This window comes from Vulpes vulpes, chromosome 2 (genome assembly GCF_048418805.1).
Source record: "Vulpes vulpes isolate BD-2025 chromosome 2, VulVul3, whole genome shotgun sequence".
NCBI classification, from domain to species: domain Eukaryota; kingdom Metazoa; phylum Chordata; class Mammalia; order Carnivora; family Canidae; genus Vulpes; species Vulpes vulpes.
Window position 1 is genome coordinate 47468613 of NC_132781.1, and position 27859 is coordinate 47496471.

The following is a 27859-nucleotide window of genomic DNA, read 5'->3' on the forward strand; positions in this document are numbered from 1 at the left end:
AGCCCATGCCGGTGCCCAAGGCTAAAGGGGCCCAGTAAAGACACTGGGCTCATGTCACAGGGACTCCTGTGGTGATGAGGAGTGGTGATGGCTCCCAAGGATCAGACCTTGGGCACCTTAGGCCCCTGGGAAACATGGGCATTCCACTGGCCCTAAACACCCTGTTCTTCCCAAGGAAGGGCCATGGAACCTGCTCAGGAGACTGAATTACATCCTCACTCTCCAGAGCCAGCCTTTCCCCCTCCCTCTGTCCTGGACTCCTTTTCACTCTCCCCTCCCCCACAGAGCTCCTCTCACCACTATCCTGCTCAGACCCTTCCAGAACTAGCAAAGCCATTGGTCCAGGTGGTGAGAAAGAGCACACATCCAGATATTGAAAATGTACACACAAAGTTTTTGTTTTTAACTCAAGAAAGGGCTTTTATTGTTTTTTAAACTCACTTCCTGGGAAGTTAATTTTTAAAACACTCTTACGGAGTTTGTTCATCACTTGTGCTACATTCAAGAACAATAATGCCAAAAAAAATACAAAAACCAATAATGCCAACCAAGACCCTCAGTGATGGGGTGAGCACCCCATCCAGACTCTGACATGGGCAATGAAGCCAAGGCCCACCTTTGAAGTCTGCAAGGGCAGGCCCAATTGATGTAGCCCCTTGTAACTCCCACCCTCCAGGCCCCAGTGTAGAGATGCTCAAGGAAACTTGTGGATCTGTGATTAGCTTCCTGTGAACTCTAAAAAAGTGTTCTTAAAAACAGTACCGAGTTATTTTTTATTTACATAATTAATTATTTTTAATTATTATTTTTAATTAGGTTACAATGCCTCAGTGTAAAGGAGCCAGGGAGAAAGGTGGGCCCATTGATAATGGGCCACATTCTGTTCATAGACTTAAAGACACATAGAAACTATATTACAGATGCATGTGCCAGTGCAAGACATGCAGGTGTGCTGTGTGCAGCAGATGGACACGCATATGCATGTGCGTGGAGGTGCGACATATACCCACAGGCACAAGGATGAGCAGGACACAGATGCTCCTACAGCCCAGCCTCCCTTTCCTTTTCAGCACCAGCCTTCCTGCAGTAGGAACCCCATAAAGGCAACTGAAATCCCTTTTTTGGCCCATGTTTTCAGGGGAGGTATCTGAGGCCTGTTTTATTTTCCTTTGGGATTCAATCTCTTGAGCATTTGGTCAGTAAATGCCAAGCCAGCCAGGCATGGATCCCAGGGAGAAGATGAAGTCTGCCCCAACATGGCCAGGTCCACACACATGCTCCAGCACACCAGCTCCGAGCAGGCCAAACGTCAGCTGTCTTGGGGTGAGGCAGTGGCAGGAGGTGCACCTCTCTGTGGCCACTTGCCAGCATGCACACCCCACCAGGGTTCCACTTCCAGTGCTGCCTCCAACCTGGGCAGTTTGTCCTTCATTGTAGGAATGCGAGGATGGCTCCTGGGGCCAGATGGGCAGGCCAGTGTAGGATCAGAGATTGGATTCCAGTTACTTCAGCATCTACTGGGCCACAGCCCTGTGAGTCTAGGGCCCTTGGTTGGCCAGCCCCTGGTGTCTCTTCTACAGGGGAGCCACGCGGGGAAGGAGTAAAGTGGGCAAAGAAGGTGGGTGTTCCCGGCTCAGGCCTTTGCCCAGAGCTTTCATTTAACCCATTCTCCAGATGGTGCTGAGTGTGAAACAATTAAGGAGACTTAGTCTACCTCATCTGGCTGCCAAATAATGATTAGTGTGCTGGGAACCACCTAAAGCTGTAGGAGAGCTTTTTAGACGTTCCCAAGCAGGCCTTTAATACCACCACCACCCTGCCCCTGCCACAATGTTAAAAGTAAACGACAACAAAAAAGGAATCTTGACTTCTCTAATGCTGGCCCCTGCCTCAGTGAGGCCCACAAATACCCCCTGAGGGCTCCGAGCCTCCATAACAGCATTCTTAGTAGACAAGAGCTCTGGCAGGACCCCCCGTGAGGTGGGCACGGTACAGCCCTCCATGTGCATGAGGCAACTGAACCAGGCCGGCCTGGCCCCCAGTGGGAGGTATCTGCCGTGGTGGTAAACCAGGCCTCCACCTGCGAGCTTGGTTTCCTACCTCCTGCCTTGCCAACCAGCCGGGTAGGGTTTCTAAGGTACAATGGGCACCTCTCTTTCCCACAGGATGGGTCCCACCAGGGGGAGCCAGGGTAAGGAGGAAGGCCTCACGGGAGCCCTGCCCCCCCAAACCCCAGATGATGAACATTCCAATCCTGTCTCTGGACTTGTGCGCTGAGGTCATGCAGCAGGACAGAAGGAGGAGGGCCGGGAGAGGGGCCACAGTCCTCAGCCCCCTGCCGCAGGGGCGGCTGTCGGCATGAGGGCAGTGGGCCTTTGGAGGCGTGGGATGAGCGTGCTGTCGGCGGCCCTGGGCGCATGCAGGGGCTCAGGATGCAGCCTCATCTTCTTGGACGCCGGGGAGCTCCAGGCTCTTGCCCCCTTCACCACACCTGTCTTTCCTGTTCAGGGGACACCAGGGGCAGAGGGACCTCAGGGGTCAGAACAAGGACTCAGGAAGACACTCTTTCACACACATAGCCATTCCTTTCCACAATTCCTCAACCACTGCCCTCTGCCCCTTATGCCCCTCCCCCCGCCCCTCACCATGTCTCAAAGCTTCCCTCAGCCCTGCCCCCTGCAGTGTGCCCCTTGCTGGTCTCCCTATCCCTAGTCTTGGCCCACAACCCTCTGTGGTTCACTGTTGCCTAGAGATGAAGTCCAGCCTTCCCAGTCTGGCTTCCAGAGCTGCTCACCAGCTGACCCCACTGAGTCCCCTGCATCCTTGAGTAGCAGCCAGGTCACAGGCCTTCCCTGTTGGTCTAGCTCAGCCCCTGTCGTTCTGGATAGAGGGGCTTTGGTTTTGTATTTTCTTTGCCTTGTTCACAGGGCAGAGTCTACCTATCAGTCTTGGAATTCAGTCACATATTTAATAGATTCTTATATTTGATTATTCCCCTAAGATTTTTCTTTTTAAAATAGCCAGTGAATATATTTTGATGTAAAAAAAAATTAATCCCATTTAACTCTACTGTAGGGCTTCGCCAATTATCCCAAAGCATAAAAAACAATCTATCAAGGACAAATGTTAGGACTCTATGATGAAGTAAAACCTGCTTTTCAAAACTAAACTTAGGACACAGAATTATAGAATTTTATACCTGAAAAGGATTAAGCCCAATCCTCTCACAGTCTAGATGAGCAGACTAGCCTTTCTCCCCATTAACATGTCCATAAAAGGACAATGATTAATGATTGCCTTGTTCAGCCATATTCTTAGGACCCAGTTCTGTGCCAGACATAGACTAGGTGTCTTCAGCCTGCAAGTGCCCTGTCCCAGCACTAGGGAGCGCTGACTCACAGGCACTGAGAGAGTAACCCTCCATCCAGGTTTGTCCATCATCACCGTCCTGCGTAATGCCTATTGTCCTGCCATAGTAACAGCTTCCTCTTTCACTCTCGGAAGTGGCTCTGTTTGCATGCTAAGGATGTGGTCGCCTACACTAAACCCAATTCCAGCATCAGGGCCTGCAGACTGAGAGAAGCCCAGGGAACTCCTTCTCCTCACGCTGGCCACCTCACTGAACATAAGTTCAATACTGTCAAGACCTCTCCAAAGACCCACCCCTCAACCTCCAGTGGCCAGGAGGTTTGTCAGGTGGAGGGCAAGCAGTTAGTATATGAACCTCCTGAGTGCAAACAACCTCTGGCTGGAGCAGACACCAGCCTGTCCATGATGATGGGACCTGACACTTCTGAAGAGCCCACTTACAAAAGGGTGGCCTCTCACGAAACCAAGGTCTGCCCCCCACCGCACAGCACATGTCATGTTACTCCTTCCCCAGAAGGAGACTCAGGTACCTGAAAAACTGGCACTCACCTCTCTAGGGAGCAAGCCTTCTCCACACAGCAGGTGGGAGGGGCAGAGGATGGGGGCAGGGTGCGGGGTGCACACTGTCTCCCCTCTGTTGAACCCTTCCTTCACAGGCCAGAGGAAGGCAACCACTGTCCAAGGACTACCTTCTGGTCCAGGACTCCCTCACGATTTTCCCTTTGCAGGTCTGTGCACAAACTCCAACAGGCCTTGTTGGCAACCCAAACTGACTTTTATTTTAAAGGGAGCAAGTGGAAAAGCTGAGGACGAAGCTGACAGAGGTTTGGGGAGCTGCTCTTCTGGCCTCTCCTAGGAGGTGGTGAATGCACATGCGTGGTTCGCAGTAGGGAGCTTTTGGCCAATGGGAGTTCCTTTTCCCTGGCCCTATCAGCCAGCCTGTCCATACTTACTCACTGGACAAGCATGTACAAAGTGATAACTGAGCATATGCCTCAGCCACAGCTGGAGGTAGCATGGATTACTCAGGAAAGCTAACACTCCCCCAGGCCAGGAAGAGTCAGCAGAAGTGCCCCTCCTTCCACAGACAGGCAACTTTCTACAAGGAGCAGACATGATGCCTACACACCTCGACCTACCTGTGGTGCCCTGAGAACAGAGGTACAAACGGGGCCCTCCCCTGAGATCTGGCTGTGTCCCTGGGCCCCAGGCTCAGCCTGTACAGCCCAGTGACAGTGAGAGTCGCAGGGATACACACAGCCCTCACCCCACCCCAGGGAGCACCCTACAGGCCTCAGCCCACCAGTACTTACGACAGTAAGTTTCCTGGAGCAGACATAGATCGCTCTTCCTTCCGAGCTTGGGGTTCAAATGGATTCCCAAAGGAACGCTTTCTCAGCATGGACTTAACCAGGATCTGGAGAGGACAGATCAGAGTGAGGAACACAAGACCTCAGGCTCCCAGACACACTGGCAGCCTCCACACTGACTCCATAAGGGTACATCTCCTGGGTGGGCTCTGCTGAGGCTCCCTTCCAGCCAACAGAGAAAGGAAGAATATTCTGGGTGGAGGAAATGGCAAGAGCACAAGGGATGAAGGTTAAGGGTGAATTCTAGGAATGGTGAGGTGCTTGGCACAATGGTGCCTGGGGGTGCCCCAAGGCCAGGAGCAGACTATAAAGGGCCTGGAATGACAAACTAAGAGCAGGGACTTTACCCTGAGGATATGGGGAGTGTAATCAGGGAATGCCTTAGAGCTAAGGTGGGAAGGATGGAGCAGAACAGAGGCTGTGGCAGGAGGAGCAGAGAGGAAGCAGCATGGTGGCCCAGGGGAGATGCCTGGACAGAGAGAGGCCGCTGCACCCTGGTTCTCTAACTATCTCCCTTCTCCTGCAGCAAGAACACTTCTAGGCCCCTGCCTACACACACATGCCTACTGTGGGGGTGCGTTCAGTTGTCCATTGATTGATTGATTGATTGATTTATAAAATATTTATTCATGAGACACACACACACACACACACACACACACACACACACACAGGCAGAGACGTAGGCAAAGGGAGAAGCAGGCTCCATGCAGGGAGCCCAGTGTGGGACTTGATCCCAGGTCTCCAGGATTGGGCCCTGGGCTGAAGGCGGCGCGAAACTGCTGAGCCACCCGGGCTGCCCTAGTTGTCCTTTTAGTCATTTGTTTGTTCATTCATTCAACCAATAACTATTTATGGACCTCCTACCCTTTGCCAGACACTATTATTCAAGGCACAGGTGCCAGCCACGCTGAGGCAAAAATTCTTGCCTTCATGGAGCTTAGGTTCTAGTTGGGGGGACATGCAGTAAAGAAGACAAATCGGTAAAACATATGCTAGTTAGTGGTGAGAGCTAAAGAGAAAAAAAATAAAACAGGGCAGAAGGATACAGTATGACAAAGTAGAGGTGGGAATTTTAGATAAGGGGCCAGGGAAGGCTCACTTCTCACTGAAGTGACCTTGGAGAAAGGGCCCAAAAGGAGTGAAGAAGTGGGCCCTGCAGGTATCTGGGCAGGGGCACCCCCCAGCAAAGAAGCTTCTGGAGTGGCAGCTCATGTGGCATATGGTTAGAGCTGAGCAAACGGAGGGAGGGGAGGAGAGAGGTAAGGTTAGTGGGGAGATGGAGGTGGGAGGTAGGCAGTCTGTGCTAGGTCCTCCCGGGTAGTCAAGGCTGTGGCTCTTACTCTGAGTGACAAGGAGGCCTAAGTGAGTAGGGTCTCAGCTGGAAAGTGACCTGATGAGTCACCAGGACCCCTTGCCCACTGAACTGAGCAGCACCTGCAGTGGGGGTCAGGGTGGAAGCAGGGGACAACTTGGGAGGCTATCTCAGTGGTGAAGGAGAGAGACAAGGGTGGCCAAGACCAAGGAAGTAGCAGTAGAGACCCTACAGAAGCTGCCTGGCTCCAGGGGCCTTCTAGAGCCCTGGAGCTCCACACATCATAGGAATGAGCAGGACTTTGGCCACCTGGCTCTAGCTGGGCCTGGACCCGGTAGGGAGGGCTGACATGCACAGAGCTCATGTCACGCAGGGCACAGGTACCAGCTCTCTCTTTGCCCTGTGATGACCCCGACTTGCTGTGATAGACCTCAGTGCAGGACAGGCCATGGTTCTCAGTGTTCCCCCCAAGCCCCAAGTGGCCATTAGGTGCTACATGAGTAACTTCCAACAGTTAACATGGCAGATGAGAAAGACTAAACTGTGAGAGTGGAGGAAGCACATGAATGAGATCCAGGGGCTCAGATGACCTCTCTAATTCAGAAGCCCCCATTTTAGGCTTTCTCACTGTCATGTCCTCGGCATTTAGTACTGTGCCTAGAAACAGGGAGGGAAGGAAGGAGGGAGGAGGGCAGAGAGGAGGAGGGCAGAGAAGAGGAGGGATGGAAGGAAGGATGGAGGGAAGAAAATGCTTTTTGCAGTGTGGTGAATGCTGACACTTGGTGAGGGCAGTATATTGCTTTAAATCATTCACTCTCCTCACCAAGCCTCTGGGTCTCCCTAGCACGAGGCTGAATAACATGATCTCTTTCAAACCCCACTGCCCTCCAGTAGGACTTTGGCAGATCAGCATCAGGGCCAGCCAACCAGATGGCCCTCTGTCTCCTATCAGGGCCCAGTAGAGCATGTCTCGGGCAGGGGCAATGCGTTCCTCAGGCCCTCCTAGGACAAGGGAGCCTTCTCCCCCTCACCCACTTACCACTGTAGTCCAGCTGGGGATGAGCTTGATTGAATTCTTCACCTCCTCTTCCGTCACCTCCACCACACTGCAGTGCTCCTCCTCCGAGGGAAGGGGCTCCTCCCCACCCTTGGTCACCCAGGGGTGCACCTGTGGAGTTAGGAGGGCAGAGAGAGGTCAGACAGACAGACACCCTGTCAGCAAAAGACCATGGGCATTCTACCAGCAATCACCTGGAGGGGATCCACAGCCCACAAACCCCAAATCTAAACCCAATATATTTTGGTGTAGGGCTCTCTAGGAGAAACTGAGGCCTCTTTGCTGTGTCCAAGACCAGCCCAGCCCAAGACCTCTGGTTCCCCAACCTTGATGTCTGGCACCCCAATCCTTGTTTCAGGATTTTTGTCTAGCATCTTCAGGATTAGGTCCTTGAGCTCCTCACTGACCTCTGGCCTACAAGGGGGGAAGATGAGATAGTTAGTGAAGATTCTTTTCTGCCCACCTCCATCCCACCTGCTCTAGGATTCCCTGAATAGTACAGGTCAGGGCAGAGACACATCCAACCCTCATTTCTTCAGGAGCAAGAGGGATACCCCAAGTACCAAGGCAGAAGGGTAGAGTTTCAGAACAAGTAGATGGATTATCCTTTTTTCCCCGAATAAGAAGTAAAGCCATCTCCCTCAGGAGGCAGTCACCACAAACACAAATGCAGTTCTAGGGGGTACTAGACACCCCCTGGGGGGCAGAGATGGTGAGGACACTGTGAGAAGAGTCATTTTATGGGACACTAGGGGCCTTTACCCTACTCGCCATCTTATCCTCTTCTCTGCCTGGGAGAGAAAGATTCTCATTTGACAGAGGAGGAAACTGAGGCCCAGAGAGGTTAGTGGGTTGACACATTGCTATTCAGAAGAGTGAGGGCAGGGATGAGACCAGGGGAAGGAGGAGCAGGACTCTCAACCCCACATTACCCCGACTGTTTCTGCCCAAACTCCAGGCTTCTCTGCTACCAACATTTTTGGGAAGCCCATCCGTCTAAGCCTGCAGAGAAGGAACTCACTCTTGGGACTGTTGACCTTGGATCCCTCTGCTGTCGTACTTAATCCCTTTTAAAACTCCTGGGCTGGGAGGAAGAGACCTCTGGCATGAGGTTCAGCAGGAGGAAAGGTACAGAGAGAGGCAATTATAGGAAAGGGATGGAATCTAGTTGGCTAGTGCTGTGTGGGATGAGGTGGCAAATTCCAGAGGTCCTCGAATGGCAGAGCCAGGAAAGGGCCTCTTCATGGGGGCTTTGGGAAGCCATGGAAAAACTTTTAGCGAGAGATATGGTGAGATATGTTCTGCTTTATCAGGGTCACCCTGGCCTGATTGTGGTGACCACACTGGAAGGAGGGTGGCAGCAGGGAGACCAAAGACAAGGCTGAGGACAGAACCACTTAGAGGCACAGGTGGCAATGGAGTCAAGAGATCTATACGAGGTAGAGTCAACAGGGCTTGGGGACCAGATGGGGAGTGGGCACAAGGCAGTAAGAGCCATCGAGGACAACACCCAGGATGGTTTTTGACCTGCCCAGGCACTTTGATCAGATGGCAGAAAGGCCCTGAAAAGTAAGGAGCCATGATCGCCAATATCATAATCAGAAGAACCACAGATGAGCAAGGACACCTCTCCAAATAGTCCTCTGAGCTCAGAGATCTCAGTCATAAGTGAAGGGACAGGGAGGATGGAGTGGCTTCAAATCCCAGATCCTCTGATAACTCTCCTCTGGAGCCTCCACTTTTCCATCTATGATATGGGGAAGCACACTGGTATCCTGAAGTCCTCCTACCCCATGTGGGTGTAGGGTACCCTACATGGTTCCCTAGTCCGTGTAAAGTTGATGCCATTAACCCCACAGAAGCCTTTAGAGAAGGAGCAGTGTGAATGTGTGACCTGGGGTCATTCCTGCCCAACTCCTGGCCTCAGAGTTCCATTTGTACAATGGAATCAAATCAGGTATCTCTGAGACCTTGCTCTACAGTCCCACCCCTTCATCTGCTCAGGTGCCTCTCCCAGGAAACAGCACCCCCACCTCCAGATCTGCAGGCTGGGGTGGGGCCTTCAAAGGGCAAATGCTCTGCTACAAGTCAGACACGCCTCCCTGGGGGTGGGCAGGAGCCCCCTCGATGGGCAACTCACTCCTCAGGAAACACCACGGCCTCATTCTTGATCTTCCTATGCAGGGCCAGGATGTAATCATCGATGAATGGGCACTGTTGGGTGGAGAAGCAGACAAAGGATGCAGGCCCAGAGCCTCAACTTGCCCTGGGGGACTGATCCCATTTCTTGGTGCAGTCAGAAGTAGGGGCAGCTCTGGGCTCCTTGATAGATGGGAGATACCTTGTCAAACTTGTTTAGGGCCTGGCACATAGTAGGTGCTCAACAAACACTGAGGGAACAAATGAATCACTGAGGGAACAAATGAGGCTCAGTATACCCACTGGCCTTCCAGCCACCTGCAGAAAGGCCTCCGTTCCCAGGACTTAGAGTCTACAAACCATGTTCACTGAGATTCCCTCCTGCCTCTCAGTGCCATCACTAGAGTGGTTCCTCCTGGGGACATGGATTTCGGCCAAGTGTTGAGTGTTCTCAAGGCCCAGGCTTACCCAGAGCAAAACTCAAGGACAATTTGTAGAATGAATGAATGAATGAGTCAGTCAATGTGTGAAGGAATGAAAGAATGAATGGCATCAAGGGCCAGAAGGACAGGGCGTGCTCTGGTGAAGAGAGGGCAACACCACCGTCTACACCTCCCACTGGGATGTCTGCTGTCCTGGAACTTCTTCACATGAATCTCCTCCCAAGGCTCAGGAGAAACAGAAAAAAGCCTCTTTTACCCTCAGTCTTCTCTGAGCCAGGTGGGCCCTTTCAAAAGTCACTTTACTTTAGGACATGAAGGCAGGGCCTGCAGCTGTCATTCATCTTGGTACAGTGAGGCCCTGCCTGTGGTGCCAAGGGTGTAGGCCTGCCCAGTTTGCCAGCCCACCCAACACTCACCTTTCCATAGACAAAGCAGTATAACGTGACCCCGGTGGCCCATACATCCAAGGCCTAGGAAAAGACAGGTAATATCAGTCCCCTAAAAAGAACCAACACCCTTTGCTCACGTGGGCTATGGGAGAGGGTACACTGGGAAACTCCTTCCTCAGTCATGTATTCACTCAACAAATACTCCCAGGTACTTGTTCTATACCTGACCCTGTGCTGAGCACTAGAGACAGGGTCAACCAGAACAGGACCCCTACCTCTCAGGGATTCTAAGTCCCCTCGGAACAGACCCAAACCAGATTTAACTCAACAGGTGCAAAACTACCTTCCCCTACAGGGTCACATTTGCCGTACCCACGGTGCAGAAACCATGGTATGTATTAAACTTAGACTCACTAAACCAGTTCGTCATCCCTTTTCCTGATAATCCACTGGAGAAGCCACCATCCACCTGCTTTCTGACACTAGAAATAGCTCCTGCCCATACCGAGGCCCTGGCCCTCAGTCAGCTCCACAGCTTCTCAGAGCTCCCCCATGTCCTGGGTTCTAACATGTGCCCTCTCTACATTTTCTCCTTCTGCAACCCCTCTCTTCTCCTGGTTTCCACTTCCTCTCATATGTGAATGATTCTCAAATGTCCACCTAACATATTCCTGCCATAGACACCTCATCTGAATCCAACCAGGGAACACCAGACAAATGTAAACTGACATCATTCTACAAAGTAACCAAACTGTTCTCTTCAAAAATGTCAAGGTCAGAATAAACAAAGAAAGACTGAGGAAATCTTCCAGATTAAAGGACCCCAGAGAGATGTGACCATTGAATACTCTAACCCCTGGATCAGGTCTTGGGCCAAAAAAAAGGGGGGGGGGCATTAAAGAACAACAGTATCCACACAACTGATAAAATGTGAATAAGGTCGATGAGATAATAGTCTTGTATCAATGATAGATTTTCTAACTTTGATAATCATACTGAGGTTATGTAAGAGAATGTCCTTGTTCTTAGAAAATATCTGCTAAAATATTTAGTGATAAGGGTAAACGGGACAAAATGTCAATAATTGGTGAATCTGTGTAAAAAGATACAAGGGAGTTTTTTTGTATTATCCTTGCAATTCTGGGCAAATTTGGAATTATACCAAAATTAGAAGTTCTTAACCAAAATCTCTACATCCCTGACCCCTCTCTTGAGCTCCACATCCACACACATGTCCGAATGCCTCTTGACCATTGGTTCCTTGGCAGGGGCACAGTGGGGTAGCCAGGACTCCCCAGGTGAGAGAAGGCATGTGTGCTCAGGGGAACACACTGCCTTGCAGCCGTCTGCTCAGAAAGCTTTGCTCGCCACATCTGTCAGTTAGGAGGAGCCACAAACCCTCAGGCCTTCTAAACTCTGCCCAAGACCCATCGTGCCCCCTTCCCTGTGCCCCTCAGTGCTCTTGCACCTTTCCTGGACTCCACCTCATACTCAAATCCTCCCCATTCGTCAAGGCCTAGTTTGAACCCTGCTATCTCCAAAAGTCTCAGGGGAACCTCCAACTTCTTCCTAAACATGAGCTCTCCTGCTCTTTTCACCATCTCCAGAAGGACAGGGAGCGGGGCTAGCTCAGGACTTAGCACAGAGCAGCTGGCAGAAGATATTTGCAGGGGAGGCCAGGGGCCATTCTGCTGGAAAATGAGAGGGGGTCAAAGTTGGGGAGTTTTTCAGGACTCCAGGAAGAGGCAAACAGGAAGGAGAGGACTGTGTTCAGTGTTCACTCCTGAGACCCAAGGACCCTGACACCCTCAAGTTGGAAATGAGGCCCCACTGCAAGTTATCCCTCCCCTCTACCCAAGACCCAACTCAGCCTAGGTCCTAGAAGCCACCTTCCCACTGAAGCTCTGGCCGGAATCAGAAATGGCTTCAGGTGCCATGAATGCTGGAGTCCCGGCTGTACTGGACAGCTGAGCATCGTTCCCCTCAAACTGGTTGCTAACGCCAAAGTCGGCAATCTTCACGTGCCCATCGTCTCCCAGGAGCAGGTTAGACGGCTTGATATCTCGGTGGATGATCTTCTGGTAATGCACTACAGAGAGAGGCAGCATGAGTGCTGGTCTGGGGGACAACTGCTGGGAGCACCCCCCCCCCCCATCCCACCCTCACCTGGCCAGCTCAAACTCTAGGTAAGAAGGAATGGGCCATCCCAGCCCACATACACACTCATCTCAGGAGGACCTTGAAAGAGGACTTTAGGGCCCTCTGCTCCACTATGCAGCAGACACCAAGCCCAGCCCAGGCTGTTAGAAGCAAAGCCAGGACTAGACTCTTAGGAGTCTTTGGACTCCAAATGCAGTGCTCTCTGTTGCTGAGGGGGGCCATCAGAGGAAATCGGGAAGGGAGGCTCTCCACAGACCATCTCTGGCCCTCTCTCATGTTATCTGCAGTTTCAAAGCCTGTCAAAAGGTTTCCCCAGTCTCTTCTCCCACCCAGCCTGGTCAGAGATGTTCTTCTACTTGGACTTAGGGTGGAACAGTGAGGTATCCTGCAGAATACTGCCTTAGGCTTAGGGACTCTCAGCTAAAGAAGTTTCAGCAAGAAAGGGCATTCCAGGCCTTGGGACTGCTGGGATGACATGGCTGTCGTAAGGATCAGCCTTCTCCAGTAGGCTGAGGGCTTACCTTACTTCCCGAGTCTAGGACTGTCAGGAAAAGATGGGCATCTCAGGCTGAGATGGCCAGAGATGTCCCAGCTAAGAGAAGGCACTGACTCTACCCTACAGCTACCCACTTAGGGGTTCCCCACTCAGCATATACTTTCCCCTGGACCAGCAGATCCCACGAAGCTGGAGAGGAGGGAAGATGGAAAGGGTAGGAGAGGAGAGGCAGAGGACAGGAAGGCTAGGGGCAGAGGGAATGAATAGTGAGTGTCACACAACAATAACAACCAAACCAGTGGTCCTATAGTGACTGCCTCCTATGTGCCTGGGGTACACAAGAGATTTGACACATACCCATTAGAGTGCAGAGGCTCAAGGCACTGTGTATTTGACCATGGAAAGCGGTCCCAAATTCTTATCTCAAGCCCTTGCCTCTCCCCTGAACTTGGGTTCTTTATCCATGTGGCTATCCAGTAGACATCTCAATATTTCTTAGTAACGCGTCTAATTCAGAACTTGATTTCTGAATATAACCCACCACCAACATAACCCACCACCACCACCACCAAACAGAACAGAAGACTCCTGCTCCTCCTCTGGTCTTTCCTTATTTGGTTAATGGCACATTATCAGGCCAAAAACCTCAGGATCATCCTCAACTCCTCTCTCTTTCAGAACCCACATTCTGTTCATCAGCAAGTCCTATGGGCTCAACTTCTGAGACACATTCCAGATCTGACTGCTTCTCATACCTGCATTGCTGTGCTTGCCCCACCTATAAGAATCAGGCCTGGGCTCTCTGACCACAGAGCCTTCCCCAGGCAGCCTTGGCCCTCCTCCCTTTTGACAGCCAGACTCACAAGGAAGCTCTTCAGTGCCTGGTACTTCCATTCATCTGCCTGTTCAGCCCCTGGTTCTGACTAATGGGCTCTGGGAAGCCCTTCACCATGATTAGCTGGGTCTTGATAAGGCTTTACCCAAAAGCAAGATGGGGTTAGCTTATTTTGGGGTGAGTAGAGAACAGAGGATAGTAGACAACAGACTCTTAGCTGAAGAGAAGGGCCCAGGACAGGAAGGGGTGGAAGCCAACCTGGTACAGGATTGTGGGTGCCACTTGTCACACCCAGGGTAAATGCCCCTTTCCCATAAGTCTAGACCCTTGATAGGGACTTTCTGCAAAGCCCTCTTCTCTGTGTGCCTCAGTTTACCAATAATATGCAAAGAGAGTATTAATTGGAGGGCCCTGAAGTGGCTCAAATGAGATAAAGACAATCCTGGTTCCTGTCAACTCAGCTAGGTCCTCACTCTGTTCACCCAGGGAGAGAATATGTTCCTGATAAACCAAGCTAGAGAGATGGGCATCATTCCTGTTCCCCAAATCAGGCCAGAAACCCAGGTGCCTGAGGGCCATCCCCTCCCCATGACAAGTCAGTCATCCAGTGCTGCCCCCACTCACCTCCTTCATATCTCTTCCCCACTGCCACTACCCTAATCCAGACCTTACCATCTGTCACTTGGGTTGTAGAAAAAAAAAAGCCTCCATCCTAACCAGCTGGCCACCTCTTGCCCTTTATTCAGCCACCACACAGCTGTCAGAAAGAGCTAAGATGTAAATCCTATCATGCCCTCCCTTCTCAAATCCCTCAGTGGTTTACAATGCTGATGGGATAAAATCAGGAAAGTCCTCGTGTAGGTACCACCAGCCCTCATGGTGTAGCTTGAATAGAGCTTTCCAGAATGGTGTTTCACTACCCTCTGCCTCATGCTTCAACTGGATTTTACTTCTCCCCATTCTCAAATGGGACATGCCCAGTTTCCTCTGTGCCGCTGCTATGCAGTTCTCTCTGCTTGGCATATTTTCTCCCATCCATCCCTCAAGCCTGGCCAGTGAACTCCTATTTATCCTTTAGGACCCTGGTCACAAGTAGCCTCCTCCAGGAGGCCTCCCCTCAGTGCTCTGACAGCCCTGTGCCTCCCCAACCTTAGTAGGCACTGCTCTATTTCTGCCTGCTTGGGTTCCTATTCCTCCTACTAGGCTGTGAGATCTCTGAATTCACATCTGGGTCTTTGTCACCTCCTTGACTGCAGCTGTCACTCAGTAGGTACTTATATATGAATGAAGTGAGTGAAGCAAATGAATGAGTGATAGAGGTTAACCTAACATCCTTCTTCCTGAGCTTTTATCACCTTAGGGCTCTCACAGTAAATACACCCTCCCTCACCCACAGTACCCATGACAGAACGAAAATGATTGGTAGATGGTGCTGACAGACAGGAACTGCTAAGAGCGATCTTAGCCTGGGCTCCATCCCTTCTGGTGTGCCCCCCCCGCCCCCCCCCCCCCCCCCCCCCCGCTCCCCCGTCCCCTGGTCCAGGGGGCAAGCAGCCCCTCACTCACAGTACTCAAGGCCCAGGATGATGTCCCGCAGGTAGAGACGAGCTTGCTCCTCGGGGAAGGGTTTCTCACTGGGCACCTCCATGACCGGCCTACAGGAAGGGGGGGAGGAGCAGTGTTCAGCTCAATCAGAAGGAATAAAGCAGACTGGTGAAGGGGATAGGGGCTGGGCCATTTAGGCCCCTCAGGACTTCCCAAGAGCCCTCCAACTGCTCCCCAGAACCCGTCATTAGCTCATATAATGAAACACTCATATAATGAGTGTTTATATAATGAAACAAAACACACACAGACTCAAATATCCCTTTACAATCATTATAATTTCAAATTAGCTTGATCTTAATTTCTGATTGGCCTGGTATTCCTTCTTCTAAGTACTTAATTGCAAAGGTGGCATTTAGAGCAGTGTTTTTCAAACTGTAGGTTTAGACCTAATAGAGAGTCATGAAATCAATTTACTGGTTGGCTAATGCTTTTTTAAAAAAATGAACTAGAATTTATCAGAGTACATCATATTTAATGAAGATATGTACTGTTTTGTACAACTTTGGTTTCAGTTACAGGTATGGATGGTAACGTAAAACCGGTATTTCTTAAGTTAAATGAAGGTCAAAAACATTTGAAAGCCTCTGAATCTTAAAGGGATGCTACTCTTAGCACCCCCACTCCCTGCAGAGAGACAAATTACCGGCTACAGCCTGTATTCAAGGTCTCAACAGTTAGGGTCTCTGGTCCACCCAGGCCTGTGCCCATTACCCCATGTCTGTGTTTTGCAATAATCCTGGGAGGGCCAAATACGGCAGACATGAATTAGAACCTAATTAGACATTAGATAAACCACTTACCCACTCTGAACCTCAGCTTCCCCTCTTGTAAATGGCAGCGAATAGAGTCCTACCCACCCAACACACAAACTTATAAAGCTGCAAGAACTCTGTGATTTGAACCCACGTAAGAGTTAGCCCCATCTCCACAAATTTGCTTGAGATCCTCCTTTCTTCTACCTCTCTTTCCTCATAATCTTTCCAGTTCTTCAAGGCCTGGCTCAAAACCCACCCCCTTTCAAAGGACTTCCTGAATGTCCCAGCCTCACTGACACCCACCAGACTTCAAAGAATTTTCCTCTTGGTCTCTCGTTTTCCCCCAGACCAGAGCTCCCCACAGGGCTTTGGCCTCTGCTTTCTCCTAGAGCAACTAACCCTGGGACTAGGGACACAGCAAGGGAAAAGAAGGCCTGGATTAGACTTGGCCTGCCTGATTGGGAAGGGGAACTCACCCCTTTCTCAGGAGGTCAAACACTGAAAGAAAAGAAAAGAAAAAGTAAGTAAGGTACAGCCAGGCTGGCAAAGCAAGTGACGCCAAGGTCCCTCCCTGTTCTGGAAGGCAGGAGAGGGTCAGGCATCCAAGCATACCTGAGGGAGGGATGGGACAGGGGTCCCAAGGTCTCAGAGGAAGTGAATGGGTAAGAGTGGTTGGTTCTACCTATATGGATCTGCCTCATCTGATTCAGCATGGGTTCCTTTGCTGGGAAGGAGGTGGGAGCCTTGGAGATGAGGCAGGAATTTTCCTAAAGGTCATAGCAGACAGGCAAGTAGGACAGGGAGTAAAGACTAAAGCCTTGGCCTTAATTCCTAAGCCAGTGGTTTTTCTGCCCCATTTCAGGGCCTCTAAACCCAGCCATGAATTAGGCACCATGAACTAAAACAGTAACTACATTAACAACAATCTTGTATACAATGACTCATTTATCATATCAGCCCTATGAGGTACATATATAATCCCCGTTTTACAGGTGAGGAAACTGAGGCACAGAACTATCAGACAGGGTCTGGGAACCCACATCACATAGCCTGCTTCCTACATGTACCTGATCCACTGTCTCTCTGATTAATGGAGTGGGGGCTTGGGAATATTTATTGAATCTAACTGGATATTCTAAGCCGGAATTGGCAGGAATGGGCAGGGGCATCCAGGGCTTGAGAACATGTTCACACAGCCCATCTGAAGATCATGTGTATCCCTGGGGAGCCCTTAGATTGACCTTAGGTAAGCTGCTTTGGGAATGAGCTAGGTCACTTACCCAAATAGAGATTGTCCTCAGCTGGGTCATCCAAAACCTAGTCAAAGGGAACAGATATGGGAGTAGGGGTTGGGGAGGCATGGGTTGGGGGTCCCAGACTTCCTTGTATCCACTAGCCCCAGGACTCCCAATATGCAGTGACCCCAGACAATGGAGCAGAAACTGTGCAGGCACCGGACAGATGAGGCCTCAAAAACCACTGACCCTCAACCCTGGCCCACCAAGTGACATCCAGCTCTTTTCCCCTCCTGCCATGATGAGGGGCTCATTTCTTGATTCTAGGCAGCCCCTAACCCTCACTGAGACCTTGAGAACATCCCAGACCAGCCTAGACTGACCCCTGAAGCCTCCTTATGGCCCCTACCCTAGGTCTAGCGCTATCTTTGGAGGCCCTAGCTTCATGCACTCCTCCAGTGGGAACCATAGTTCTGTACCGAGTGTCTCCGAGCACAGGACTTGGGCCAAGTTCCCACCCACTCATTGTTTCCTACCTCAATCAACTTGACCACATTCACATGGTCCAGCTTCTTCAGAATGGCAATCTCCTGGTACACGCGCTCAAGAGGCAGTAGCTGCTTGGCTGATCCTCCTGAGGTGGCTTGGGACCCTCTGGGGGGAGGGCGACCTGTGACCACGAAGGTGAGTTAGGCCCCTGCTGCAGGAGGCCTAGCCTCACCATGGCCCTACAGCCAGCCTCAAGCAAGAATCCTGTAGTAAGACCATGGTCTTGGCCCCAACCCACCAAGCACATTCCCACCACCAGGTCTCTGCTCATGGTGTCCCCACCTCTACCCCCAGTCCTAACAAAAACTAGCTAGGGGCCAAGGTCCCCTCTTCCTCTGCCCCCAGGCAAGGAGCTCCCAAGCACAGGACCCAACAGATACATACGTGGAAAGCCATATTGCTTCAGTAACTTCTTTTTGGAAAGAACTTTCATTGCCTGAGGAGGGAGGGGCAGAAATGTCACTTGTGTGCAGGCACCAGGAGCTAGAAAAGGCTGGTTACATATGGATGAAGGTCCAGAAAGGAACACTGGGTGACTGCCACCAGAACTGAAGGTATGGCCCAGGTGCGTGGTTAAGCTGGTTTAGGAAGGCCATGTCTAAGTTAAGCTGGTTTAGGAAAGCTGGTTAAGCTGGTTTAGGAAAGCTGGTTAAGCTGGTTTAGGAAGGCCATGTCTAAGGCCTTACCCCTATTACCCCAACAAGCCTTTCTGGAGCTCTTCTCTCAGAGGGGTCTGGCCTCTGCTTGCATATTTTCAGGGTCAAGAAGCTTACTCCTTTAACTAAACATACCCTTAGGGACAGGAGCACACTCCCTCTAGAGGTAGCCTTGTCCTGTCTTCCCAGCACAGCCACTGCCTACCTCCAGGCTTTTGGGCCTGGCTGGGGCAACACCTCCCTCCCATCCCCAGACTCACATAGTGCCTGTCTTCACTTTCGTTGTAGGCCAGCCTCACCACGCCGTAGGCACCCTGGAAATAGGCACTGGTCAGCCCCACCTGGACAGGGCAGCCTCCCCCAGTACTGTCTCAGGGGATGGGGAGCCCCTTCCCCCCAGAGCCCATCCCCCCCCCAAGCTGGCCACTAGCAGGCATACATTTCTGGCAGACAGGGAGAGAACTCCTGTGCCCTGGTACCTTCCTCTGCCTGCCTCAACACAGCTGTATGCTCCCTCAGTCCCTCTTTGCTTTCCATCAGAAACTAAGGAAGCAGGAATGGGGAATCATTTCCCACCCCTCCCTGGGTATTTCCTAGAGGACAAAACTTTCTTCACTTCTAGGCTGGGGCCTTTCTGGCTCTGCCTCACATTCCCAGTGGAGAAGGAACAGCCAAGCAGAGGGTCCTGACAGGCCGCCTCCACGAGTCCTCATGAGAAAAGCCCGCACTGCCCGTCCTGGTCCTACCTTGCCAATCTCACTCTGTAGCTTGTACTGGTTCAGCTGCACACAGTCCTGGGGGCAGGGGGAGGGGAGAAAGGGAGGAGCATCAGGTGAAGCTTGATCCAGAGGCAATATTGATCCCACCTCAGGAGCCTGTGCAGGGTCCAATCTCGGCTCTGGACCCCTGACTCTCAGACCCCACATCTCATCAACCTTTTAAGTCTGGATGGGGAAACCTGGTGATGTCCATGCCACCAAAAATGGCTAAAGGCCTTTGATAGTGGTTTGCAAATATGAATGGTGAGCCATGGCTGTTAAGAACCCCAGGAAGTGGTGAAGGAAAAATGCAGATTCTTGCCTGAATCCTGTAGTCTGGGAGACCTAAATCTGTGAGAAACATGTGAGCAAGTAGTTCTAGAAGCAGCTAAATGCAAGGTCTTGGCTGTATGGACAAGAAAGATGAGGAGAGCTTTAGGGACAGGAGACCAGAGCCCTGGCTCAGGCATAAAAAGCCCTTAGCCTCTGCAATTGGGAGATTGCTTGCTTGGTACTAGGATTCACTTTCAGATCTAAGTGGCAAGGACAGAGACAGTGAGCCAGAGGAACAGAAGCAAGAACAGAAGCTGGAAGCATACTGGCAGCTTCTGAGTCAGAGGAGACTCTAAGAAGCAGGATTAGAAGTGGGGGCTAAAGCTAGGTTAGACTTATGGGGAGGGTAGGCACACTATCTATCCTCAAATCTCTAAGAGGACTTCTTAGGGGACAAGAGAGGGGCCTCTTTCTGAGGTCTGGCCTAAGGGTAGGAATGGTGGGACTCACAGGAGGCAGTGCTGGGCTCAGATGGAGTACCCCTGGTGGGAAGAGCCATGTTGTGAGGGAGCAAGTTCCTCAATTCTGGGGGGTATGCAAAGCAAAGGCTAGGCAGCTGTGTGGCAAGGGCTGGAACAGAAAAGCATCTCCACTGAGGACTACTGACGAGCTCATGAGGACCCTCTCGCTCTGCCCCACCAACCTCTGCATCTGAGATGGCCACATGGTGGGACTCAATGGTGGGCCTCCGCCAGGCCCGTGGGGAGATGTGGCTGGCAGGCCCAGTGGCATAAGGCCCACCCTGGGCCTCCAGGCAGCTTCCTGCTGGCCGCTCTTGCAGGGAGAATTTCCTAGCTGAGAGGCTGGGCCGGACTAGGGGGGTTCTTGAAGCACCACCAGGGATCACGGAGGCAGCTCTGGTCCTTGGCAGAGGGTCCACACCATTTCTGGCAGGCTCTGGGCCACCACCTGCCTCCTCTAGGTGGGCCACATCAATGGCTGCCACTCGCTCCACCAAGTCTGCCCGGGGGTCCTGGCAGCAGACTGCTGGGCCCCCCTCCATTGCCACAGTTAGGGGGCTCCTCTGTGCAGCCTTATTGAGAACCTGAGAAGAGAGGAAAGAGAAGGCTTCAATCCTGGCCCTGGAGTATGGAGGTCAGATTTCTAGGCCCTTCTCCCACTGCAGCCATAACCTAAAGGTTTTGCCCTACCTTCATGGCTTTGCCCTACCTGTTCCCTCTGCCTGAGTTGCCAGCATCCCTACTAACTAAAGGAATTCCAAAAACTCATCTGGCTTTGCTGCAGAGCAGCCCTCCAGACCTCAGTATCCCCATCTGTAAAATAGGTATAGTCACGTCTGCCTTCCTGGCTTCACAGGGAAGCAGAGAGAAGCTGATGTTCTACAGTCAGGACAGACATGGGCAGAATCCTGGAGGCCCAGCAGCACTGGGAGAAACAAAGTCCAGGGTCAGCTCAGGCCCCATCCAGCAGACAGTCCAGTGACTCACCAGCCCCACCCTTGACTGCAGAGCATTCCAATGCTGCTGCCTGGAAGCTGAGCTGACAGGTCATACAAAGACCTCCCTGATACACCAACCAGTCACTCACCTCCTCCACGAAGGCCTCTCCAAGATCACAGAGCAAGTTTGCCATCTCCCATTACTCCCTTTCCTGCCTCAGCAAAGCCTGCAGCCTAGGACAGGGTCCATTAGCAGAGGGGCTGCTGCTTTGGTGACTGTCAAGAGAAACTCCACTAAACTAAAAGGTCATTCCTTATTTTTCCTGTTTTTTCCTTCCAGTTTATTTGTGTGTCCAAAATATTTGTCATAGCTGCTTAGGCTGAGATGTTCTCCATGGCCTGGCCTTACACCCATCCTGACCCTACGACATTCTGAGTCCCAAACCAGGCCCCAGACTAAGGACTGAGACTAGCTTGAACCCCACACCAATCTCCAACCCCAGCCCCAGCCCTCACCTTCAGCCACAACCCTGGGCTGAACCCCTGACACTCAGGCTGAGCACTGGCCCCAACCCAGCCTGATGCCATTCCTTCTTCCCGGCTCAGATTTAGTGTCATTTCAGGAAAAGGAAGTGAGTGGACTCCTGACCCTCTGCCCTTCCTGGCTGGTGCTCACTTCTTCTGTACCCACACAATGACTTTAAGAACAGAGCCCTTGTTCCCCTATCACCTTGCTTTGACACATATCCAGGAGGTAGGGCTCACTGAAGCCCACTGGCCACAGAGGATCCTGGGCTGGGCTCCAATCCTACTTGTCATCCTACTGTGGGGCCCAAGGCAGGCTCTTTTCCTGACTCTGAGCCTCAGTCTCTCTGTCTATACCACAGATACAGGGCCTTCTCAGATTCCCTAGGGCCACCACAAGGCTTGGAGATAGATAGTGGGCAAGGTTGTCATCCAGAACCCCTGTGCTTGGCACACAGTGTGTTGAATGAGTGGAAACCTAGAGGTAGTAGAGCTGATGTTGACATGCAGAAAGGAAGGGGGAAGGGAATCCAGACTAGCAATAGGAAAGAAGGCTGGACCTAGAGGAATATGGCAGGGGGCGGGGATGGGAGAGCACTTGGTGAGCCTAGAGCCTCAAGGAGGTCTTCCTGGAGGAAGTGAAAGAATGAGTAGGACTGGAACATCAGGGAGACCTCCCTGGAGGAGGTAAGGGAGGCAAGTAGGGCTAGAGCATCAAGAAGGCCTCTCTAAAGGAGATGAGGAAGGTGAATAGAGCTGTAGCATCAAGGAGTCCTCCCTAGAAGAGATGAGGGAGGGACAGTGAATGCAGTTGAAATATCAGGGAGGCTTTAGGAACCAGGCCATTTGCAGGAAGGATGACACGAAGGCTGAAGGGAGCCTTCCAAGCCTTGCCAGCCCATCCCACTGCTCCCTGTAGATGGGCCACACTGCCACCCTTCACCCTCACCCGTAGCCTCCTTTCCTTCTCCTAGAACATAAAATCCATAGATTAGGGCTCTTGTTTGCCTTGCCTCGACAAGATCATTGGTGTTTGCAGCAGTACCTCGTACATGGTAGGAGCTCAATACATGTTGTGTGAATGAGTGGTTGCCATAGTGATCATTATAGTGCTGTCCCCAATTGGCATGGGAAAGCAGCCTCACAAGGGGACCCCAACAAGCCTGGGGCCCCAGTCCATGGTAGGGAACAAATCAGTGTCAGGAGCTCCAGCTCTCTGGGCTGCAGTCTCCAGACAGGCAGAGGCCACTGGTGGCCCCGCCCATACAATTTGCATATGATTTCCCTGAGATAGTTATCCCATAAAGTCACCATCCTTGGCTTCCCTTTCTTCTCTTTTCTCAGATGGGAAAGTCAGGCTCAGCCAGGGCCAGGGATGGGTCAGGCTCACACAGTAAGTCGAGGCAGAAGTCTTTCTGTTCCAGCCAGAGGCCCTGTTCCCTGGTTAAGGGCCCAGGCTTCATCTCTTCCTGGTGTGGGCCCTCTGCGCCCCAGTTTGCCTCATTTATGGAATGGGGCTAATAGCAGTTGCATCTCACTGGGTAGTCATGAGGCATAAAGGTGTGAATGCTGCCCACACTGGCTCAGGGCTAAGCCTGCCACTGGGGAAGCCCCATGAAAGTGAGTTGTGCTGCTGTTGTTGCAATCGCCTAGGACACACTGTGGCCCAGATGGACGTGCGGGCGGCATAAGGCATAAGGCGGCTATGATGGCTGACGTCAGGCCCTCCACCCTCCCTCCTGCCTGGATCAAATTCAGGTGACTAAGCATGTCTGCGCAGGAGGCAGTGGGGAGGCCCCAAGTTCCAGCCTCACATCCAGGCGGCAGGGCCTAGCACCGGAGGCTACCCATCTGAGGGCATGTGTCCACACATGAGAGAATGTGTGCAAGCAGGGATGTGGGTTGGGGTCACGGTGTGTGTCTGTGCATGTGGGGCAGAGGAGTCCACACACAGCGGCACATCTGCATAGAGGCAGGACTCTCTCAGTGTGGTCTACAGGTGTAGAAATGTGCTCATGTGTACTGGGTGCCTTTAGGTCTTCGTGTATGTGTGCTCCAGAATGGGGGGGTGGGGTCTGCGTGGGGACCATGGAAACCTGGTCTCAGAAGGTCAAGTCTGAACTTCCCACGTGGTCACCTATCCACCCGGCTGGGCTCTGTGTCCTGGGCAGGGCCACCCAGAGGGTCTCTTAAGGCCCTCCACAAGCTGAGGCCTCAGTTGAGACTTTGTTGAAGCTGACTAGGTAGGAAACTAGGCTACATGGGCAAATGAAAGGGCCAAGGGACAGACTAGGACTCAGGCCCATGGCCTGGCACGGACTCTATGGGTAAGGAGAGCCTTCCACGGACCAACCTAGCTAGCTCTGCAGCTAAGAAGGACCAGACCCAGGCCCTCTCTCACTGTGAAAAGCTACCCTCATCCCGTCCTCCCAGACGTGGGCCGTGTTGCCTTGGAAAAGTCATTGCAACTACTGGAACCTCAGTTTCCCCATATGTGAATCAAACAGGAGGAGGCTGCCATCCTGCCAACTCCCAGGACTATAGAAGGAAGTAGATGAGATTGTGGATAGAGAAGTGGTTTGTGCCTGAGTGATAAGGGGCTAGGATGTATCTATATCTAGAAGCCACCAAGAAAGAGAGCCGTGACCCTGGCCCCAGGGGCCTCAGGCTCTGCCCCTGACCCGCAGGTGTCTGGTGGGCCTGGCCTCCTCAGGATGTACCCTATTCACCTGGGCCACTCAGAGGAGGCCTAGAGCAGGAGAAAGCAGGCAGACCCTGCTCTTGTCCAAGTGTTCAAGCATCCCCTAGTGGGACTTCAGGCACCACTCAGACCTCACTCTGGGTTCTGGAAGGTTGCTGTGACTCTCAGGGCCAGGTTGAGCAGCTACCACCCAGGCAGAGAGGACATGGCCCGGTCACCCAAAACTGGCCAGAAGGGAAGGCTGCAAGGAGGCAGTCTAACCACCCAGGCCAGACATGGCAATTGGCCCTGACATCGCCAGGCTGCCTCATAGGAGCTGTGTTTATGCTCCTGACAAGCGTCTGGACAGCCCTGGCAACAGGTACCCTCTGCAGCTCCTGCCTCCGCCCGGGATGACTCAGTTCTCCTTGAGGGAGGCCCAGGCATCTAGTGCCAAGTCATGCTCGAGGATGCCTACTGTGAGGACGCCCCCTCCCATCGTCCCCAGAGAGGCCCCAAACACTGAGGTGGGCTCTGTGCCCAATTTGACATGGCAACCCTCAGCACATCTTGGCTGATGATCTCTGGGCATCACCTTCTAGCTCGGCCCCTCCTCACCTCCCACACCAGGTCTGCACTTCCAGCTCAATTCTTTCCAGCCAGCTGCATCCTCCCCACCATGTTCTGGGGCCACTCACACTCACAAGGTACCCATCCAACTTAGCATTTCCCCCAAGCCTGCTCTTCCTCCTCTGCCTGTCACAGAGGTGGGTACTGTCATCCTTCCAATTCTCCAGAAACCCAGGAGAAACCCAGGAGCCCACATTCTCCCTTTTGCCCATCCTTGCTTCCCTAGCCCCACTCTCTGCTCTGGCTGCCCCACACCACTCACAGCCTCCCAAACTGCAGACTCGGTTCTGCTGCCAGGCCTTTGCACAAGCTGTGCTTTCTGCCAGGGACACACCTCCCTCTCTTTTGCTGCTGGCGGATAGCTCAGATATCTCCTCCTCTGGGAGCCCTCCTGGATCTCCCCGCTGCTGAGTGAGGTCACTAAGTTGAACCCCTTGCAAAGTCAGGATTTGGACCTCAGCTTTTCTTTCCCCCTGCTTCTGCTGCAGTCTCCCCACCTCCAGGCTCATACCCTGACCCCACCCCACACCCTCCTCCACACCAGTTGCTAGAGGGAATATTTCTAACATGCAAATATGGTCACAATTCTCTAACACCCAGCCTTCCAGGAACTTGGAATCTGGAGGGCGGAAGAAGAGGAGACCTAGCCTCGCACTGGGCCTTACAGGGTAAGGAGCAACCAGAGAGAGACAAATCTAGAGTCACTCATTCATGGAACAAATATTCAATAAGCACCTGCCATATATGCCCAGGCACTGTGCTAGGTAGGTGCTGGGGAGATAAAGCAGTGAACCACAAAGACAAAGTCCTTGCTTTCACGCAGTTTAATTTCTAGTAAGGGCAAGAAGCAACAAACAAGAAAGGCTGTAACAAACAGTTGATATATGTCAAGTGGTCTGTGCTATGGAGAAAAACACAACTGTGTAAAGGGAATCAAGAGTGAGGGGTTGGGGGGGTACTATTTATAGTGTGGTCAGAAAGGCCTTCCTGTAGGATCCGAAAAGAAGTGAGGAGTAGAGTAGAATCCGAAAGAAGTGAGGAGGCAAGTAGTGTGCCCATCTGGGAAGAAGAAAAGAGGTGAGGAGTAGAGTAGAATCCGAAAGAAGTGAGGAGGCAAGTAGTGTGCCCATCTGGGAAGGGCATTTCAGGCAGAGGAACCAGCAACTGCAAAGGCTGAGATGGGATAGTGCTCACACTGTCTGGGGGAACAAGAGGCGAATGTTCCTGGAGTGGGGTTCTGCATGTGAGAGGTACCCAGGCAAGCAGAGTTTACCTGGATGAGAAGGCCCAGCCATTTAATGTGCCTGGCCCAAGGGAAAGCTTTCTGCAGGAGGTGGCATGTAAGCTCTTTCATGACCACTGAGTAAGGATTTCAGAGGGGAAGAGGATGGAAGTTCTCACTGTGCATGACAGAGAGCCATTTTCAGGCTGGGACTCGGGGCTTGGCTTTGGAGGGGTTTGTGGACTGAGACCAGGAGGTCTCAAAAGCCAGAGGATGGCTTTGAGCAGGGCAATGACTCAGAGGAGGTTTAAAATGATCCCCCTGCCTTATGTGGGGACTGAGGGGGAGAGGCCAAGGAGGATACAAGGGTCCCAGAGTCTGTGGGCCTAGGACACAGTCTGACACACAGTAGGTGCTCAATCTGTACTTGCTGAACGAAGAAGCGAGGGCTGTGTGGGGCCCATGCATCCTCAAGGACACAAAGTGTGTGATCCTCCGACTCCCTGGCCCATGAGGCAGATGTACGCAGGCAGGCACGACCCTGAGGCCCGGGACGCACTCCAGCGGCGTCCGTGTGCTCGGCCCTCACACATCATTGCATCCAGTCATGCCCTCCCCTCACACCCGGGCACACTCCCGTGTCCACGTGACGCGCACACCCACCTCCAACACCACCATACACAGGTCCTGCGCACATGTGCGCCCTCGGAGCCGCCAATTCTGTGCCTATCAGGCCCTGAAGCCAATACCTCTCCCCTGCATCCCAGCCCCGTCCAGGGGAGGGCTGCGTAGCTAAAGCCACCGCCACATCTGTCCCATTCACACACCCCGCCCCCCGCCGCCTCTCCCAGGTTTTTCAGGAAGCCTCGGCGCACGGCCGTGTAGGAGGAGCACTGCGCGTCGATGCACATGTGGGTGCACAGGTCCGGGCCCACTCTGCAGAGACACGGCCTCCCACCCACAGCCGGGGCGGGGGTGGGTGGTGGGCAGGACACTAACGCGGTCCCGCAGACCGGAGCGGTGGAGGGACGCAGATGGCGGAGCGCCCGCGTAGAAGCGGTCCCGGCTGCCGGCGCAGACAGAAGCAGGCTCCGGGAGGCTCCTATAGATGCGGCCCCCCGAGCACCGATGCGGCCCCGGTGGCCCTGGCTAGACGCGGCCTCGTCGACCATCCCTCTTCCCTACGTCCCCTCCGGCTCCCGCCCCGGCCCCGGCCCCGGCCCCGCCGCCCCCTACCTCGGCGCCAGGCCACAGCCTCCGCGGCTCCCGCGGTCCGCGCCCCGCCCCAGCAGCCTCGCCCGGGTCGCGATCGCAGCGCTCAGACCGCCGGCGCCGCGGCCGCAGACAAGCCCCTCCCCCGCCGCGGCCCCGCCCGCCAGCCTCGTCGTGCGGCGCCGCCCAATCAGCGCCGGGGACTTCTGCCCGCCTCCCGGAGGGGCGGGGCGCGGCGGGGCGCGGGGGTTGGGGGCCGCCCCCTGTGGCGGGGCTGGGCCTAGCCACGCCCCCTACGCCCCAGTTAAGGCTGCCTGGGCTCCCCGCAAAGTCCCTCCAAGCCGCGGCTGGGCTTTTCAGCGAGCCTGGGGGTCCAAGTGCTTACCCTCTAAAACCCTTTGTCTCCCCCCACCTCGGCCTGGCTCGGGTGGGGGGGCGCCCCGGGGGCGAGGGTTTGTGGGGCCGAGATGCCCCCTGCCTACTAGGAGCCCTGCGAAGTGAGATCCGAGATCGGTGACTGGGGTGGGACAGAAGAAGCTTCTGCTGTGGGCGGCGGGGGTGGGGGTGGGGGTGATGGAGGGTGGCTGCGGACAGCGGGCAGGGGAAGCGCGAATGGGTTTATGGCAGAGCGCTGGGGTCATAGTCGGATTCAGGTTTGGGGAAGAGTTGTATGAGCAGCGCAGGAATGGCCTAGCTGGGGCAGAAGTCAGGATGTCCTGGCCTT

At 53.1% G+C, this 27859-nt stretch overlaps 1 protein-coding gene across 1 annotated transcript; it reads right to left on the reverse strand.

The window, feature by feature from the left end:
* Positions 1–393: 393 nt before the first annotated feature.
* Positions 394–27281, reverse strand: CAMKK1 (calcium/calmodulin dependent protein kinase kinase 1). Its single transcript, XM_025987980.2, has 16 exons — positions 27160–27281; positions 20111–20512; positions 19123–19170; positions 18637–18690; positions 18105–18156; positions 17708–17841; positions 17217–17253; positions 16413–16434; positions 15140–15228; positions 11972–12171; positions 10110–10163; positions 9252–9325; positions 7438–7525; positions 7094–7222; positions 4683–4786; positions 394–2500 (listed from the first exon to the last, which is right to left on the reverse strand). The coding sequence occupies exons 2-16, from the start codon at positions 20468–20470 to the stop codon at positions 2428–2430; spliced, it is 1518 nt and encodes a 505-aa protein (XP_025843765.1). The 5' UTR covers positions 20471–20512; positions 27160–27281; the 3' UTR covers positions 394–2427.
* Between the last annotated feature and the right edge of the window lie 578 nt (positions 27282–27859).